This window comes from Fringilla coelebs (genome assembly GCF_963513975.1).
Source record: "Fringilla coelebs genome assembly, chromosome: 20".
NCBI classification, from domain to species: domain Eukaryota; kingdom Metazoa; phylum Chordata; class Aves; order Passeriformes; family Fringillidae; genus Fringilla; species Fringilla coelebs.
The window spans coordinates 3,416,763-3,433,453 of NC_140046.1; the positions used below are offsets into that span (position 1 = coordinate 3,416,763).

Sequence of the window (16,691 nt, forward strand, 5' to 3'; positions counted from 1 at the left end):
TGTAAGGAGAAACAGCTCAGGAAAACCAACTTTGTTTTATTGTGTGTAAAATCAAGTGAAAAAAGCAGTACAAATAGCAGTGTATCTTTATAGTAACAAAAATAACTCCAACTTGAAAGACTTATAATTTACTACTGAATTCTTAAGTAACAAAATTCCAAAGCAGGATTGTAGTAATTCCAGAGATATAAAATTGATAAGTAGGCATCTGCTGGTGTGCACAGAACAGTCTGAGATGCATCAATCACAAGGTACATGGCACAGCAGTAATACTGAATAAATTAGTCTGCCACCTCCTCGTGCTCTATTTACAACAGCTTACCCCAAGGCTGCTTAAGGAAACTATAGATATGTATAGATCAACTGAAGAGGATTAAAAACTCCAGGTTTTGGGCAACTGTAAAGCTAACTGGCTAACAAACCACAGGATGCTAGATCATGGACTGAGGGTTGCAGCAAGAATCTTCAGACCTGTGGCATGTTGATTTAAACCAGTTAGTATCCTACTAGAGGTTTAAATTTGGTCAAGAGGCACTTCTGCAAAATTACTGGCATATTCATCTCTTCCATCCAATAAATCACTGATTTAAGCAAAGTCTTCTAAAAGACAAACCAAAATCCCTCCCATTTCGAGTCTGATAGAAGTGGAATGAAGGACTGAAAACTCTACAGTTACAAGCAGCATTTCTGGTAAGTTCAGGAACATTGTTTTGTTTCCTGCTCCATATTCTTTTCAATTAAACTCAATTCATCTGATGGTACAAACTGGGAACAAGGAGAATTCAGGTTTTACCCTGCCAGTGAGGTTGAACTGTAGTGTCCATGAAGCTGTAGTGTATTTCACAGGCATTGATCTAACACTTGTGAGTTCCTCAGTTGTTTCTTGCCTGAAGAGGCTGCTTTATCCAGGGAATCTTTGCAGGAAACTGTAATGCCCCAAACCCTTCAGCCACTCTCTATGTTACAGACACTGAAGGATTAGTACAGTGCTCCTCCCCACAGCACTGTGCAGCTCTTAACTCTGGCATTTGAATTTGGTAGCAGTGGGGGGGACAGGACAGCTCCCTTCTAAAAGCTTAGGCACAGCAAACCCTCTGGTCTCCCATAGCAGAAACCACATTTCCTCCTAAAACAGGAGGCTTTTGTGCTACAGAAGAATCCTGTCCAAGTTAAGGCTTTTCCAGTTGCTCTTAGATAACTTGGGTCTGTCCTGTCCTGAAAGCCACGTCTACAGAAGTCTTGCCATGTACCTGCAGGGCAGACTTTAGAGAAGCATTTTGCTGAGGGGAGTATTGTTTTACTACTGCCAGTTACACCAGAAGTTAAAATAAAAAAAAGTAGTGTTTACCACAGGTAGGAACATGCACTCCTTCCAGACAACCTGTTCCAGTCTAATAGCTGATTCTTTCTTTGATACCAGTCTATAGATCTCCCTCCCCACGCCCTCCCCAGCTGGATGATGGATTAGGACATCATGGATTGCTGCACAGCCTTCTGCAGAGACTGCCTGGTCACCAGCAGCCTGACCACCTCCTCATTCCTTTTGGTCAGCCTCTTCCTGGCCTGGTCATGGGTCACCATTGTCATATCCCAGCCATTCACCTGAGAAAAAAGCCATAAAATAAGGCAGGTGCAGGGACTCCCAGGTGTCCTGTAACTGTTCTATCAGAACCATGGAGTGGATATGGCTGTGCCACAGCTCAGTTTATTTATAAACCCCACAAACAGTCCTGGGAAGCACCCAGAAGATTATTTTCCCCAGTAGCTGCTTCTCTGCACTGTGCAGCTGGTACTACATCAGTACTGTCTTGTTTTGGTGCTTACCTGCATGATCTTATCTCCAATCTGGAGTCCTGCAACTTCTGCTGGGCCTCCTGCTGTCACCCTTGTTACATAGATACCCTGAAAAAAATTTGAGTGTTCATTTCCTAAATGAGGAAGGATGCAGCACTCAAGGGCCATTTGACTGACAACACCAAAAAACTCCATAGTGTATGATGAGATTTTAGTTAAAAACATGCTTGTGCAATGCTGGAAAGTAGAAAAGGTGGAGAAGTCACTTAAATAACCTCAGCCTGCAAATGATAACGGGGCAAGAGAGTAACTGTGGCAGAGGGCAGATGATGATTTGGGTGTCTCAGCCTTTGGGAGAGGGAATTGCTACAGAAGAAGATTGTCTGACCTTGTCAGTCTTGTCTTCAGAGAAAGGATTCTGAGTAGGGTCCTGGTCAATGCCACCCCCAATGCTGAATCCCAGAATCAAATTGTCACCTTGACGAAGCTTATGTATTTCAATTCTTTGCTGGAAAGAGAAAGAGATCAAATAGCTGAGCATTGTGATGAGTGGAAGAAATTTCAAGTGCATTTCAGACGCTGATACTTCAGATCCAGTTAGATTGTCTTTCACAGAGATCTCACTACACAGCCCAGCCCCTCAATTACTCAGAGCTGTCCTGCCTGCCCAGAAATAGAAAGGAACAACACTAAAACCAGAACAGGTCTCTGTAAACATGACTCATGCCTTGATAAGCAGCAGTCACTCATGCCCAGCCTCATCTTGCTCATTATCCAAATGCCTTATGTTCCTGCTAGTCCTATCAGCAGAAATAACAACCTATTATTAGGATGCTTCTTTTTCAGGATAACTTTTGTAACCCGGGGCAGGTTCCTCACTGCCCGATGCACAAAGGCATCTGAGCAGCTTTGTGCATTATGTCAGCACTGTAGAAATGCCAACTGGTGCAATTCCTGGGCCAGGGTGAAAAGCCACGGTCTTAACTGACACAAAAACCTCTCAAAAGGTGCTTCCACCCTGTCTAATGGAAGATGTTCCTGCTCATTGCAGCGGGGTGGATGAGATGACCTTCATGGGTGCCTTCCAACCCAACCATTCAGTGATTCTCCTCTCACAGCCCTGTCACGCACTGAACTTCCCCGCTGAATTCCAAACTCCCTGAATTCCAAACATCCGTGTCCTCAGCTGGGGCACCCACCCAAGCACAGCCCCAGTTACAGCCAGGGGAAAGCACAGAATCCCTTCCTCGCACTGCGCGCTGATTTTAGCCATTATCTCTCTAAGAGCTCTGCTTCCTAAACCCCACCCAGACAAGCAGGTGCTTATCCTGCCCCTGCCCGCAGATCCACACCGACACTGGGCGCGGCTGCCGCACGGTCCCGCTACCGGGGGAACGCGCGTCTCGGCGGCTTCGCTCCCTCTTCTCTCGAGCAGCCCCGGTCGGGGGTCGGTCCCTCCTCCAGAGAGTTTCCCCTCTGTTCTCCCACCCGGTATCGCGGACGTAGAATCTGACAGCCCCCGCAGCGGGGAGCGGCCGCCGGGGCGGCAACCGGGGCCGGCGGCGCTGCGGACCGAGCGGCCGCGCCCTTCGCCGGCGGACCGGGGCTGCCCGGGCACCTCCGCCCTCCGACAGCCCGCAGGGCGCTGCCGGCCGGCACCGGCACCCGTGTCCCCGTCCTGGCCCGCACCCTTCGCCCGCTCCTTCCACACACCCGCGAACCGGAGCTGCCCTGGGCGGCATCTCCGCCCGCTGACAGCAGCCGGGCACCACCGGCATCCCCCTCTCCATCCCACCAGCAGCCCCCGGCACGGTATCCCCCGAAGAGCAGTGAGCGGCCGGCCCGGTACGAAGACCGTGCCCACCCCTCCCGTGCCCGCTCACCACCACGGCCGTGACCGGCTGCCCCGGTACGAACGCCATGTCCGCCCCGCCACCGCCGCCGTCCGAACAAAAGCGCCTCACCCAGCCCCGCCCCTCGCTCCCCGCCAGCCAATCCGGCCCCGCCCCTCGCTCCCCGCCAGCCAATCCGGAGCCGCTCCGCCCACGGCGCGCCGCCGGCGCGGCCGCGTCCCGTCGGCCCCCTGGCCAAGATGGCGGCCGGGCGGTGGCGGCGGCGCGGTCGGGGCGGGCCGGGCCCGGCGGGCGGCCCGCGGTGACGGGCGCTGTGCGGGGTCTCTCGGCGCAGTGCGAGGCCTGACGGAGCGGCGGGGCTGCGCGCCGCCGTGGATGAGAGGTATGGAGGACGGGGAGGACGGGCGGGAGGGCCCGCGGGGCTCTCCCGGCGGCCTGAGGGCGGGCGGGCTCGTACAGCGCGTGTTTGCTTCACCTCAGAGTCGGTGCGAGCGAGGAGGTGCCCGAGCCCGGCGCGGAGCCATGGCCGCCGTGGTGGCCAAGCGCGAGGGGCCGCAGTTCATCAGCGAGGCGGCGGTGCGGGGCAACGCGGCCATCCTGGACTATTGCCGCACCTCGGTGTCCGCCCTGTCGGGCGCCACGGCCGGGATCCTCGGCCTCACCGGCCTGCACGGCTTCATCTTCTACTTCCTGGCCTCCGTCCTCCTCTCCGTGCTGCTGGTGCTGAAGGCCGGGCGGCGGTGGAACAAGTACTTCAAGTCGCGGAGGCCGCTGTTCACCGGGGGGCTCGTGGGAGGGCTCTTCACCTACGTCCTGTTCTGGACTTTCCTCTACGGAATGGTTCACGTGTACTGAGCGGCTCCGCCGCTACCGGAGCTGCAGGACTGTTGCCAAAAGTCACTACACAATAGGCCGGCTCACTTTCCAAACTGTTGTCCGTGGCTCGTGTCGTTAATGCTGTTGGTAAATTATGTCCAAGTACGAATTAATCAGTAGCACTGTTCTAATTAAACTGAATGTGAAGCACCGTTTGGATGCCTCCTGTTTTTGTTTCCTTGTTAAGGGGTAATTTCTGTCCCTAAGAGCAGGCACAGCTGTGGGTTTGATTGATAATAGTCCTTTGTATCTTTTGTGGTTTGGATACACACACCAGTTACAATCCCCTCTGGATGGGCTGCCTGTCCCTACATACAAATATTGGAGCAGTAATGCAGCACTCTGAAATAACCAAATTATTTTAAAATAATTCCACTGACACAAGAAAATAATTCAGTGGATGTAAAGGTTTGGAACAGAAACATACATGCAAATGTTCTCTTCCCTGACTGCCATCAGTAAATGGCACTGTCACAGGTGCTTGTCACTGGTCTCCAGAAAAGCCACAAAAGGGGATAAATCCATCACCCACCATCCAGATAATGCCTTTCCTATAGCCCTGTTCCTGCAAAAATACATGATTCATTGATTTGCTCACATCACTATCACCACACCAGGTGGTGTGACCTGAAAAAACACTTACAGAACACTCCCAGGGAGCACTGGCCTAAAGTGACACATTTTGTTGCTGAACATGAAACACAAGGAGAAAAAAAAGTCAAAGTCAAGAAATGAGCTCCTGAGAAGGAATCTGATTATGTTTTATTAACAGCAGGGGTGGTAGGAGTTGTGTTACACAGGCTAAAGAAAGGAAACACTCTGGGGGATCTGGGGGGCCTGGAGACTTAGATTCAGGAAATAGCTTTGGTCCTCTCACAGGAGGATGTTTTGGCAAGTTAAAACAATGGTTTCAGCAGAGCACAGTCAGCTTTGCACGTCAGGAGGAGCTGCTTGCTTGCCAGGAGTTGTGCCAGGCCCTGATGTCACACAGGGGGTTCATGCTGTGTTTCACCATCTAGAAATTACTCAACTCCAATTAAACCCTGACAGTCAAAAGCCTGGTGGGAACTCTTGTGCAGTTCCCCACGTGGTGACTTGTGCTTGCCTTGAGGAGAGATTCCTGACGTGGAGAGAAGGTTTTGGATGAGATCAGAGCACCAAAGGTACACGGCTTCTCCTAAATGAACTCCACTGTTTAATTCTATTTTCTAGCCCCAGTTTTGGCTCACTACACAGAAGCAGAGTGGGGGGAACTAAACTGGGTGGGGTTTGCTGTCAGCGACTGGGTTCAGAGTTTGCCACTGCTAACAGAGGTGAATTTTAATTCAGGATGAACCTGTACCTCAGAGTAACGACCTGAAAGAAGCTAAAGCAGAGGTGGGTGCAGCTGCTGGTGCCATTTGTGCAGACACTCGATGGCAGCAGCTTCCTGATGCCACCCTCCGATGCTGCAGCAGGAGCCCTTTAACTTTTGGTACTCAAAGCATGCACAGAAACATTTAATCTTCATCAGCACAGCTCCCAGTCTGTGGTGACAGAGCAGCATGTACAGAACACAATGACATTCCTTAAGCCCTTTTCTGAGATTGGTTACATCCTCACATGAGATAAATGGACAAAATGGGCTGCAGGGAGACTGATTCTGCTGAGACACAAGCACTTGTGTTTCCTGGAGGTCACTGGTGTTGAAGTAGCAGGCATGTTCTAACTTTCCCTGCTGTTGGTGTATTTGGAGGAGGCTGGCCCAGCCCGTGGCCCTGGCAGAGCTGCCCCTTCAGTTTGCAGCACAGCCCATCCAGACTGCCCAGGATGAGAAATCAGGCAGTGGTGCAGCAAGGACAGTCCTGAGCAAATGCAAGCAGGCACTGAAGGAAGGAGGCAGAAGCTGTGCAGTGCTCCCAGGGCCACGTTGCTGCTCAGTGCATCAACCCCCACAGGAGTGACTGTGCCCCTGCCTCAGGCCCTGCAGGATCACAGCCCCTTCCCCAGCCCCAAGAGCTGCTCCAGTGCCACATTTCCCTGCATTTCCTGAGCAGAGCAGTCCTGTTGTCACACCTGATGTCACATCATCACCCAGGCAGGAGCTGGAGGCGGTGGCTGCCACGCAGCAGAGCAGGAGACAGGTTGGGTTTCAGCTTCAGCCCTTCCCAAAGTGCTCCCATCACAGCTTTTCTCCACATGGAAGCAAAGCACAGCCACAGGACAACGCTGGATATTGACATAAGTACAGATATATCTTATCAGTGGATATAAAAACATTCATTTGGTGCCTTCTTTGTCCTTTTATAAAAATCCTTTTATAAATCCATAGTGACGAGACATGTTGCAAGCTCAGGATCCCAGAGAAATCTCAGGGAAGAAAGGCAGTCTTTAGAGGAGGTTTTTTCCTCTGGGAATCCTGATCATAGCAGGCCTGATCTGGGGTATGTCCACCTCCCAGTGCTGGTGTGATGCCACACCTGTGTGGATTTCCTGGAGCAGGAGTCCAGCTGGCAGAGCCTCTGCTGTGCCTAGAGCCCGTCGAGCTGCTCTGGGCTCTGATTCCCGTTCAGCGTAGGGCTCGACAGGGATTTCCTGGAGTTGGACCTGGGGAAACAGGCACAGGATGAACAGCCTGGGATTGGTTCAGGAGACAAAAGTGTTCCCAGCCAGGCCTGTCTCACCTTACCCAAAGGCCCCTCCACATCTCAGTTTCACAAGGCTCCTGGAGCTGCCCCAATTCCACCCTCGGTCATTAGGGACCAACAGCCATTGCCAGTCCAGCCATGACACAACAGCTGCCTTTGCTCCCCAGCTCACTGCAGCAAGGAATTACAGGGGAAGCCAATAACTTGGCCAAAATCTTTTGGAAGAATATATTTCCCTGTAACTGTGCTCCTGTATCTCCTCCTATTTCTATCGCTCTTAACAAAAAGCCATGAATTTTAACACAAAGCCAGGCCCACTTACTTGACTTCCTCATACTTTTTGCCTCGATAGAAGTTACTCTTCTTGATCAGATATATCAGTACCAGGTCACAAAAGAAAGCTCCCTGCAAAGGGAAAGAGCTTGTGTTTTATCTTTGAAACAGAAGAGGAAGTGTTCTGATTTCATTAGAAATTAACATTAATGAAAAAATAACTTGTAGAAACTGTGTTTGCCTTCATTCTCCATGCATTTTCCAGGGTATGTATATATATAATATACAGTCTGTGTGGGTGTTTAGACTACCAGGTTTATTAACAAATGGTTTTAAGACAGGACACAGACACACACCTGGCTGAGCAGTCCAAGTAGTAAAGATTCTGCTGGAGAAGGTTTAAACCCCCCATCCCATTTGGGGTCTGGGTCCCCTGGGGTTGCTTTAACACAAAACATTCACTTACAGCTCCCATGAGTGCCAGCCCCGAGCTGATATTGATGATGGTGGGAATGATGTTAAATTTCCCTGCCTGGAAGAACAAAGGTCATGAAGTCACCACTGAGAGAACAGCCCACAAAACAAACCCAAGGGTGTGGTACTGCACTGGGGAAGCTGCTGCTGCCCTTGGGTGCATTTTTTTCCCAGGCACAACCACGGGGGATTTGCAGTGAGCAATCTTGGAGGCTGAAGGTCTGTGTGTCTTAGATCTGACTGTCCCTGGCTGCATTTCTGAGCCTGCATCATCCCTGGATTAGTCTCTTTTCTCTCTGCAGTGCTTGCACATGGAAAACAAGTCTCTGGGGCACATTTATTTCTGTTGGGCTTTACACAAGCCTGGTTTTAAGTAGAGGAGGTGCAGGTTCAGCTGCAGTGCAGGCGATCTCTCTTATGGGGGGATTAGCTCCACATGGATGGATGGGAAAAGCCCTTCCCTACAACAAGCCAGAGAGGCTGTGCCCACCTCAGAGCTGCCTCCCCCCACTTCCTTTCTCTGCAGGCTCTGGCACATCCTGGCCTGGCCCTCACCTTGCCATTGACCATCACATCGAAGCGGATTCCGTAGGCTTTAATGAGCGTCCGGTAGTCGACCCCCTCAGCATCCCGGTAATACTTGGCAAACCTGGAAAACAACAATGCTGGCTTCAATTCCACCTGCCCCTCTGAAGTCTCCCATCCCTTCAAAGAGATCTGTTCCCTTATCAAAGCCAGCTTCAGCCTGCCAGGAGCGCTCCCTACCTCCCTCCCTCCTCTGCAGCGCTCTGTGCTCGGCTGCAGCAGCGCCTGGCAGAGGCTGGTGCCACTCCACTGCCAACCTCCAGCACCTGCAAGCCCAAGCAGCCCAGCCCAGCTGTGGTAGTGCATTGTGCCCTCCTCTGTACCCACCTGAAGTTGTACCCAGAAGAGATGGAGGTTTCTGCAGACTTGTTATCCAGCCGGCTAAAAGAATAGTGAGGATTACATTCAGAAGGGGCTTTATCAAGATCACAGTTCCATTCAATCTGAATTCCTATCACACCACCCTTAAAAGAGAGAGACAGGGTGAGTTGTTTAAGCTTAGTTCAGTTAAAGTGTCTTCAGATTTGTCAGACCCTCGGGCAGGCTTTCCCCAGGGGCAAGAAGCAGCTGCACTTCTGGTCAAACAAGGGGGCACACACTCCTGCCTGGGCTGAGTTGTGACATTAATGCCACCATTACCCTACAACCCCACTTCTCCCTGTGCTGGTATCCTGAGGTTTCTCATCCCAGGACATTGATTTCATTCCCCACTTCAGTGGGGAAGATGATCTTTTATGCAGGGTTGGATTTCCAGAGTACTGGCTTTAAACCAATGCTGAAATTAAACAAAGAATCCCTGCTGGCAGAGCAGCAGTTTGGGCAACCCTGAATAGAAATAACTGGCCCAATCAGCTTTTTTAGAGACCCCCATTCCCTGGGGACAGGATAAATGGAACCAGCTTGGCCCCTCTGCAGTGCAGTGCAGTGCTGTGCAGGAGGCAGCTCCCTGGGCAGTGACTCCTCACAGCCTCCCGGGGAGCACTGAGCCAGCTGGGAACACCCAGGAGCCCCGGGGCACTCCTACCTGCGAGGCCATTTCCTGGAAGTCGCCCCCAGCCCAGCGGACGATGTTCCCCAGCACGAAGATGGGGCAGTAGGGATGCTCCTGGCTGTACCGACAGCTCTTCAGGTAGGACTCGTTGTCAGTGGCCAGCACATTCATCCTGCACGCAGGAAACAGGGAAATCCACCTTGGCTCCCTCTTTCCTTGCCTTCAGAGCCTGCAGCAGGCTGCAGAGACAAGAGGCTTCTCCAACACCCTCTGTGCACAGCAGCCTCGTCACCCTGAGGGTGGCTCTGCTGCTGGGGAAGGCAGTCTGTCCCCCAAAAATGACCTCCTGGCCAGCTGAATCTGGGCTCAAGAAAGGACTCACACAGAACAGATTGCCAGACTGCTCCAGAGTGACCTGTTTTTCTCAAGGGAAAACAATAGAATTCTAGAAATGCCTGAGCCCAGGACAAGAGCCAGAACATGCACATTTCTACACTGCTTCAGTTTGTTCACATTGCAGCAGCAAAGGCAACCTAATATTTTTTAAATTTGCATTTTTTGCCAGCCTTGTCCAGGCACTTTATTTTTCTGGAGGAGGGGGAATATCTATTGAGCAGGAGCAGCTCAGGAAGCTGTGGCACTTACTTGGAGAACTTAAACTTGGGGAAGCGAATGGAGTTCTTGATGTAAACAGTGAAGTTTTCTGCACTGCCCAGAAGAGGTTTCCTGCAAGAGAAGGGTTTGCTCTCTTTGTCCCCTGCCCACATGTGAAATCTTAAATTGCCATTTTAGAAGCAGCTTCATCCAGTAGGTTGGATGGCACCAGGCCAGCTGTGCCACTTCCCCCACAGTGCCAGCAAAGGGTTGGTGAGGAGCGTGCAGGTCCAGGGGACACCCCGAGAGCTGGGAGCAGCCAGGGAGAGAAGCAGGGGGAGCAGAGAGCCAGTCCTGCCAGGGGGAGCCTTGCAGAGCCCCCTCCTGCACTGAGCAGCCAACATTCCAGCAAGCACCCAAGCAGAAGGGACACAGGAACTGCCCTGGGTGACACACAAGCCAAGCAACTCGAGCTTGGAAACCAAACACATACTTGGGCTTGGATCTTTTCTCCACTGGGCACCAGGCCAGTATCTCACAAGTCCCTCTGGTGCTGCCCCTGTCTTTCAAACAACGGCCAGTCTTAACCCCTGTGAGCAGACAGCACAGAAAAGGTCACACCAGCAGGCACCTCCTCTCCTTGCCTACAGGGCATGTGAGAATAGAGGATTTTCCCTCTCCTCCCTGCTGTGAAAGGGCCTCTCAGCTGGAACAAACACCCTCTTGTTGTGCCTCTCAGCAGCCTGGGGTTCCCTGGCCCAGCCACCACAGAGCTGCAAGCCAGGCAGGGATTTCAGTAAAAGAGAGGAGAGGCAAGAAAGGCCTTGGTGCCCTCTGCAGTCAGAGATCTGGGGGGGGTACCCAGGCTGAGGGCTCTGAAGGACACCAGACACAGCTCAGACAGGGACATGTCCCTTACCATTGCCAGCCACCACTGCTTCCCCTTCCAGGCAGTCTGTGTCCCTGTCACACAGGGCGTCAGGAATGCTGGCACTCTGCAGAGGGGAACAGGACACAAGTGACAGTGTGACAGGACACCAGAGACACAGAAAGTGGGGTGGCTTCTGTGTGAGCACTGAAATCACACAGCTGAAGTGGTAACTGGGGGTGATGCAAACAGATCCCACCACCAGGAGCACCAGCACCCAGCCACACCCTCCCAGTTTTGGGTTCTGCTCAGTCTGGAGAGGGGCAGACTGGAAAAAACCAACATCAGTACTCACCAAAACCAGGCAGGAGCCCCCTTGCTGTAAGATAAGCCTGCCTTGGATCTAAGCCACAAAGTTCTCTGGCCCCAAGTGCCCCTGTCCAGGCCACCAGAGGACAGCAGTGCCCTGGCCAAGCCAGCTGTGCTCCTGGTGTGACATGGAAAATCCTCCTGCTCCAGGGACAAAACCCCATCTGCTCCATGCACAGCCACACACCTCCTCCCCGGGCTCCAGCCCACTCCAAACATCTCCACAGGGGATATTCCACAAGCACCTCCTGCCTTTGGCCTTCAGGGCACCTTCTGGAAGGTGCTGAGCAGCCACCCCATGCCTGGGAGGTCACCAGAGCCTGAATGTTCAGCACTTTCCAGGATGGGGCTCTTAAAAAGTCTCCTCTCCCCATAACTACCCTGAATCACATCAAATTTGTTTTCCCAGGGCCTTTTCTAACCCTGAGCAATCTCTGCCTGCTCTCATCTCCAGCTGGGCAGAAATTCAACACCACCTAAAGTCAGGAAGTCTCTGCATGATCAATGCCTCTGGAAGTTAAGACAGCTGAGCCTCCCAGCTTTACAGTAATTTCCCAAATTAGCTTTTACACTACAGGAAAAAATACTTGTCTTTCATCCTTCCTTTCTTTGTGGCTCCAGGAGTGTCCTCTGTCAGTTCTTAGCCCCGTTTTTGCAGGGGTCTGGGGGTCAAGGGGCTCAGTTCTTCCTACCTCAGCACACGTGGCTTGTCTCTGGTTTGGGGTCACAATCAGATTTGTCATGACAAAGAAGACACTTTCACCCTGCAATAAACAAAGAGTTGGAAAACTCTGTTTACTCTCAAAGCACTTTTAAAGAAGGAGCATGAAGCTCTCTTCAGAGAGAGCAGCCCCCTCTCCCCATGGCTTTCCAGGCTGAGATACAACCTCACCCTTTGTGTGGACATTTGTGCACACACAACCATGAGAGCCAGCCCTCGGTGCTGGGGGCAGGCAGAGCACCCCCAGCATCTCCAATAAAAAACTCACAGCAGAAAACCCCTTCCAGCATCCCTTTCTTGTATCCCAGCTCCTGCTAACTCTCAGGGAAGACCTGGACAGATCCCTTCAGCAGCCACAGGGGGTGATGCCAACCTGGGGAGGGATGACATAGTCTGCAACATCCCAGATCCTCTCCCCCAGCTCCGAGGTGTTGGTGAAGGCCACCCCTTTCAGCTTGGTGATGACAGAGCTCTGGAGGGACGTGTCTGTGTCCTGGTAGCCTTTCTTGACCACAAACACCCACCTGTGTGAACACAGCAGCGTTAGGGGCAGGCAGGGAATGAGTCAGACAGAGAAATTCACACCGAGGTCAAATGGTCAAATCAAAACATGCCACTGACACCAAACCCTCTGACAGGGCTGCTGCTATTAAAGGATAAACTCCTGGACACGAGCTGTGCTTGCCAACAGTGGGGGAATGTGTAACAGCAGGTCATGAGCTGAGAAACCAAAGCCTCCATCTGTGCCACACTCAGCAACCTCAGAAAGGGAAAGGAAGAGCAGGGCTGTGTCTTTCTCAAGAGGAAAAACAGGAGAGGCTTTTGCAGGTTCACAAGTGCAGAGCTCTCACTTCAGCACCCACACCCTGAGCTGCCAGGCTGGGAGAGGGAACCCCTGCCTGGCAGGGACCTGCAGGGGATGTTCCCAGCTGGATCCAGCTCCTTTGTCAGCCAGGGTGATGGGAACAGCCTGGCTGCACCCTGGGAGCGCTGCAGCCTTGCTAAGCCACCCAGGGAAAGGCTTTGCTCCCTCCTCTCCACTGGAAGCAGCAGGAGCTCCATTTCCCTGGGTGAAAACCTCTGGCTTAAACTAAACACTTCCAGCTGAGCAGCCCTGGTGGCACACAGCCCTTGGTGTCACACCTGCCACGTGTGACAAACCTGCACGTGCACGCTCCCCACTGTCACAAATCCATATTAGAATGTTGGCTTTTCACCAATATTGACATGGGTGATTTATGTATGGTGCCAAAGTAACTTTGCTATGAAGATATAATTTATATTTCTGTTAGTCAGAGTAGGGAAATAGCTGACAGAAGTATTCTCATGTTAAACTGCCTGCTTAGTTGGTTGGGATAACATTCAATGAACACAAGAAGAAGATCCCTGCTATTGATAGTCCAACTGACAACACTTACCATCCACAGAAAACATGGACCAGAGCCCAAACTGCAGGTGATGATAAGAACAGGCTAAAACCACAACCAAGGAATACAGATGCTCTGAAAAGGCAGCCCTGAGAATGAGCCCTGCTAAACAATTCTTGGAACATGTTAACTGCTTTGGGGGCAAGTTTCAATATATTAATTGCTTATTAACATGCAACAGGCTGATGCAATAGAAAGGGTAGATAAAGGTTGCCCCTGATATGGCCAGGGTGCTCTTGGTGGGATGCCAAGAGGCACCTGGCCGTTAAACTGTTTGCTTTATTTTCTTTGTCCCCTGTTGTCCATTATTAAACTTTTTCATTTCTACAGGAGAGTCAGCCTCGTTTTTCACACCCACCCTGGGAAGTTTCCTACTCTCCCCTTTCCCCAAGAACACTGATTTCCTCTGCCAGGAGGGCTCAAAAGCAGATCTTTGCTTTTTCTGCAGTGAAGCAATGGCAGCTGCATCCCAGAAATAGTCCAGAAGGGTTTGATGATCCCCACCCCAAGCCAGCCTGTGAGCCCCAGGCACAGAGGGGTCCCTGCAGGGACCACCAGTGACAGTGCCAGGGGTTTGCAGGAGACCAGAGGAGGAAAAGAACCCTGCCCTGTCCATGCTGCATCTCTCCCAGCCCCCAGCAATGCTCTGCACAGGATTCCTCCTCCAGCCAGCCCTGCCAGGCTGCTGAGGAGCTGCTCTGCTCACTGGAGCCGGCTCTGGGACTGCACAGCTTTCTATAAATACACCCAGCACCTAAAAATGACTCTGCTATATTTAATCAGTGGAAACACGAGGTGTGGGAAAGGTGAAGGGACCAGAAGCACAGACAGTGAAGGGACAGTTTGGTGTCACAACCTGAAAACCTCAGAAACTCCAGAATCAACAGCACAGGCTGGATAATTCCAGGGCTGAGCCTGCAGGGACCGGTCACACACCAGTGTGCCCAGTCTGCTGCAGAACTGGGCCTTTCCCAGGCTGTTCCTGAGCCAAAGCCCTGCTCTGAAATGAATGCAAAGCAGCTGACATTGCTGCTGCCTCAGCCCCCACAGCCTGGCTGCTGCAGCCCACTCCAGCTCAGAAATTCCCCATTTTCTGCTTGCTTCCCTCCCATCTGCACCTGAGCAGGTCGTGGTGCTGTGCAGAGAACTCAGGTGTGCCCCAAGGCTCAGAGCAGGGCTGATAATGCTCTTTTTTCCTGAGGGGTCACACAGTAGGGTTTGGCACCATTCCCATGAAATACAGAAATAAAGGCATAAATAATGCAGGACACAGCCATAGTCACTGGGTCTATTTTTAACCCAACCTTCATCTGAAAGGTAGAGCTGAATCTAGCCACCCCTAGCAGGTGAAAATTCAGACATAACCTATTAGACACTTCAAAATGCAGCTGTATAAACCTGGCTGATTAACTGCATTGAGATCAGGAGGCACAGCAGGCTGCCACGGTGTGCAGAGTGCCCTAATTTATCTTTATCACAGCAAAATCCATCCTTATCACAGCAAAATCCATCCTCATCACAGCAAAACATCAAGCAGAGGGTGATCCTTACCCGACCAGGTAAGCCAGGATGGAGAGCTGCACCACTCGGTAGAGGACCCCAACCTTCTTGTTCTTGGCAATGACGTATTTCTCGGTTTTATAATCGAAAAGAGACAGAAACAAAGCCTTCCAAGCCACCTGCCCCATGCTCCCGGCTGGCTCGGTGGCTGGAGCAGGCACAGCTCGCACCACCCACACGTGCAGTGCCTGGAAACCTGAGACACCAGCCTTGCTCCCCTCCTCCTCCTCCTCCTCCTCCCTCTCCCTCCGCTGCTCTCAGTCAGGAGCCAGCAGCTGCACTGTCACATCCTTCCCGAGCTGCTTCCCAGCTGATTCATCCCTCGGGATAACCCCTCTGCCCCTGCAGGTTTCATTCTCTCCCCCCTAGGAAATGTTTGGAATTCAATGTTCCAGCGCACAGCCCCAGGATGGGCTGGGCTGGACCCGCAGGAACCACCCAGCCCAACTCTCAGCCCTGCACACACCCCAAAAATCCCACCCAGCGCTTCCAAACGCTCCTGGGGCTCTGGCAGGGGGAGCAGAGGGGGCTCAGCCTTTCCTGCTGTGCACCCTGAACCCTCTGCAGCCCTTCCTTCCCCGGGTGCTGTCACTGCCCCCAGAGCTCAGCTGCAGGGACAGGTCTCACCATTTCCCAGGGATTAAAGCCTTTCTTCAGCCCTTACAGGATGAAAACACTTTGGGGTAAATTTCTGAGCAATGAGAGCCTGGGTCCTTGAGAATCAGCCAAAACACCTGCCTGCTTCCCACTGCACACCAAAACCCAAATTAAGGAACTCAAGAATAAATTCTGCACGTGCCTTAGGATGAATCAGTGCTTTCCAGGAACTGGGCATGAGGAAACAAGCACAGAGGGTGAGCAGCCTGGGTTTGTTTCAGGGAGCAATGTGGGCAAGAGGCTCCCAGCCAAGCCTGTCCCACCTCACCCCAGATGTCCCTCCATGAGGAAAAACTCCAGATCTCAGTTCCATGAGGCTCCTGGAGCTGCCCCAATTCCACCCTGGGTCATGGGGAGCAGCCCCAGGCCAGGGGCAGTGACAGAGCAGCTGCCTCTGCTCCCCAGCTCTCTGCAGAATGAATTACACAGGCAGCCAGTAACTGCTAAACTCATTTCAAGAAATATAATTTCCTGTAATTGACCTCTGTTTGCCAATAACAATTACTGTGCTCCTGTGTCTCCTTTTATTTCTGTTAGGCAGAAAAATGAAGAAACTGCACAAATCCCCTCCCTGGGAAAGTCATTCTTAAGAAGATCTCAGGCTTTATGAAAACGTTATCCTTCATCCTCCTTAAATTCCATATCAAATTTTAGCAGATGGATCTGGTTTTTAATGAAGTTGCTCCAAATCACAAGAGAATCACAACCAGCATCATAAGGAGTGAAGAACTCATTTCATCCCTCATCCCAGAGCTGTCCCTAGAGCTCCTCTGCAAAGGGAAAGAAACCTTTCTCCAGAAACCTTCTCCCTGCAAAGGGAAAGAAACCTTTCTCCAGAAACCTTCTCCCTGCAAAGGGAAAGAAACCTTTCTCTTCTCTCTCTTTGTTCTCTGCAAAATTAGAGCACAAACCTGCCTGTGGCCTCCTTGAAACCTGCTGGCCGCCCTGAGCCTTTGTAGTTATTTTCCAGGTCAATTAATCTGAGACAGGTTAAAAAAAAAATCCCTAGAGTGAGGAATGTT

At 51.8% G+C, this 16,691-nt stretch overlaps 3 protein-coding genes across 3 annotated transcripts; 1 reads left to right on the plus strand and 2 right to left on the minus strand.

Annotated features, from left to right (window-relative positions):
* Nucleotides 1-16: 16 nt before the first annotated feature.
* On the minus strand, nucleotides 17-3,748 carry TAX1BP3 (Tax1 binding protein 3). The gene is made up of 4 exons (XM_084219281.1): nucleotides 3,678-3,748; nucleotides 2,183-2,302; nucleotides 1,825-1,902; nucleotides 17-1,602 (listed from the first exon to the last, which is right to left on the minus strand). The coding sequence occupies exons 1-4, from the start codon at nucleotides 3,714-3,716 to the stop codon at nucleotides 1,465-1,467; spliced, it is 375 nt and encodes a 124-aa protein (XP_084075407.1). The 5' UTR covers nucleotides 3,717-3,748; the 3' UTR covers nucleotides 17-1,464.
* Nucleotides 3,749-3,862: 114 nt separating this feature from the next.
* EMC6 (ER membrane protein complex subunit 6) lies at nucleotides 3,863-4,679 on the plus strand. Its single transcript, XM_084219347.1, has 2 exons — nucleotides 3,863-4,029; nucleotides 4,128-4,679. The coding sequence occupies exon 2, from the start codon at nucleotides 4,170-4,172 to the stop codon at nucleotides 4,500-4,502; it is 333 nt and encodes a 110-aa protein (XP_084075473.1). The 5' UTR covers nucleotides 3,863-4,029; nucleotides 4,128-4,169; the 3' UTR covers nucleotides 4,503-4,679.
* A 2,354-nt stretch (nucleotides 4,680-7,033) lies between these two features.
* P2RX5 (purinergic receptor P2X 5) lies at nucleotides 7,034-15,140 on the minus strand (the record flags this gene model as incomplete). The annotated part of the gene is made up of 12 exons (XM_084218912.1): nucleotides 7,034-7,109; nucleotides 7,473-7,555; nucleotides 7,890-7,955; nucleotides 8,453-8,546; nucleotides 8,810-8,946; nucleotides 9,507-9,645; nucleotides 10,119-10,199; nucleotides 10,561-10,657; nucleotides 10,987-11,062; nucleotides 11,997-12,068; nucleotides 12,399-12,549; nucleotides 15,004-15,140. 12 exons carry the CDS (start codon nucleotides 15,138-15,140, stop codon nucleotides 7,034-7,036), a joined length of 1,209 nt encoding a protein of 402 aa, XP_084075038.1.
* Between the last annotated feature and the right edge of the window lie 1,551 nt (nucleotides 15,141-16,691).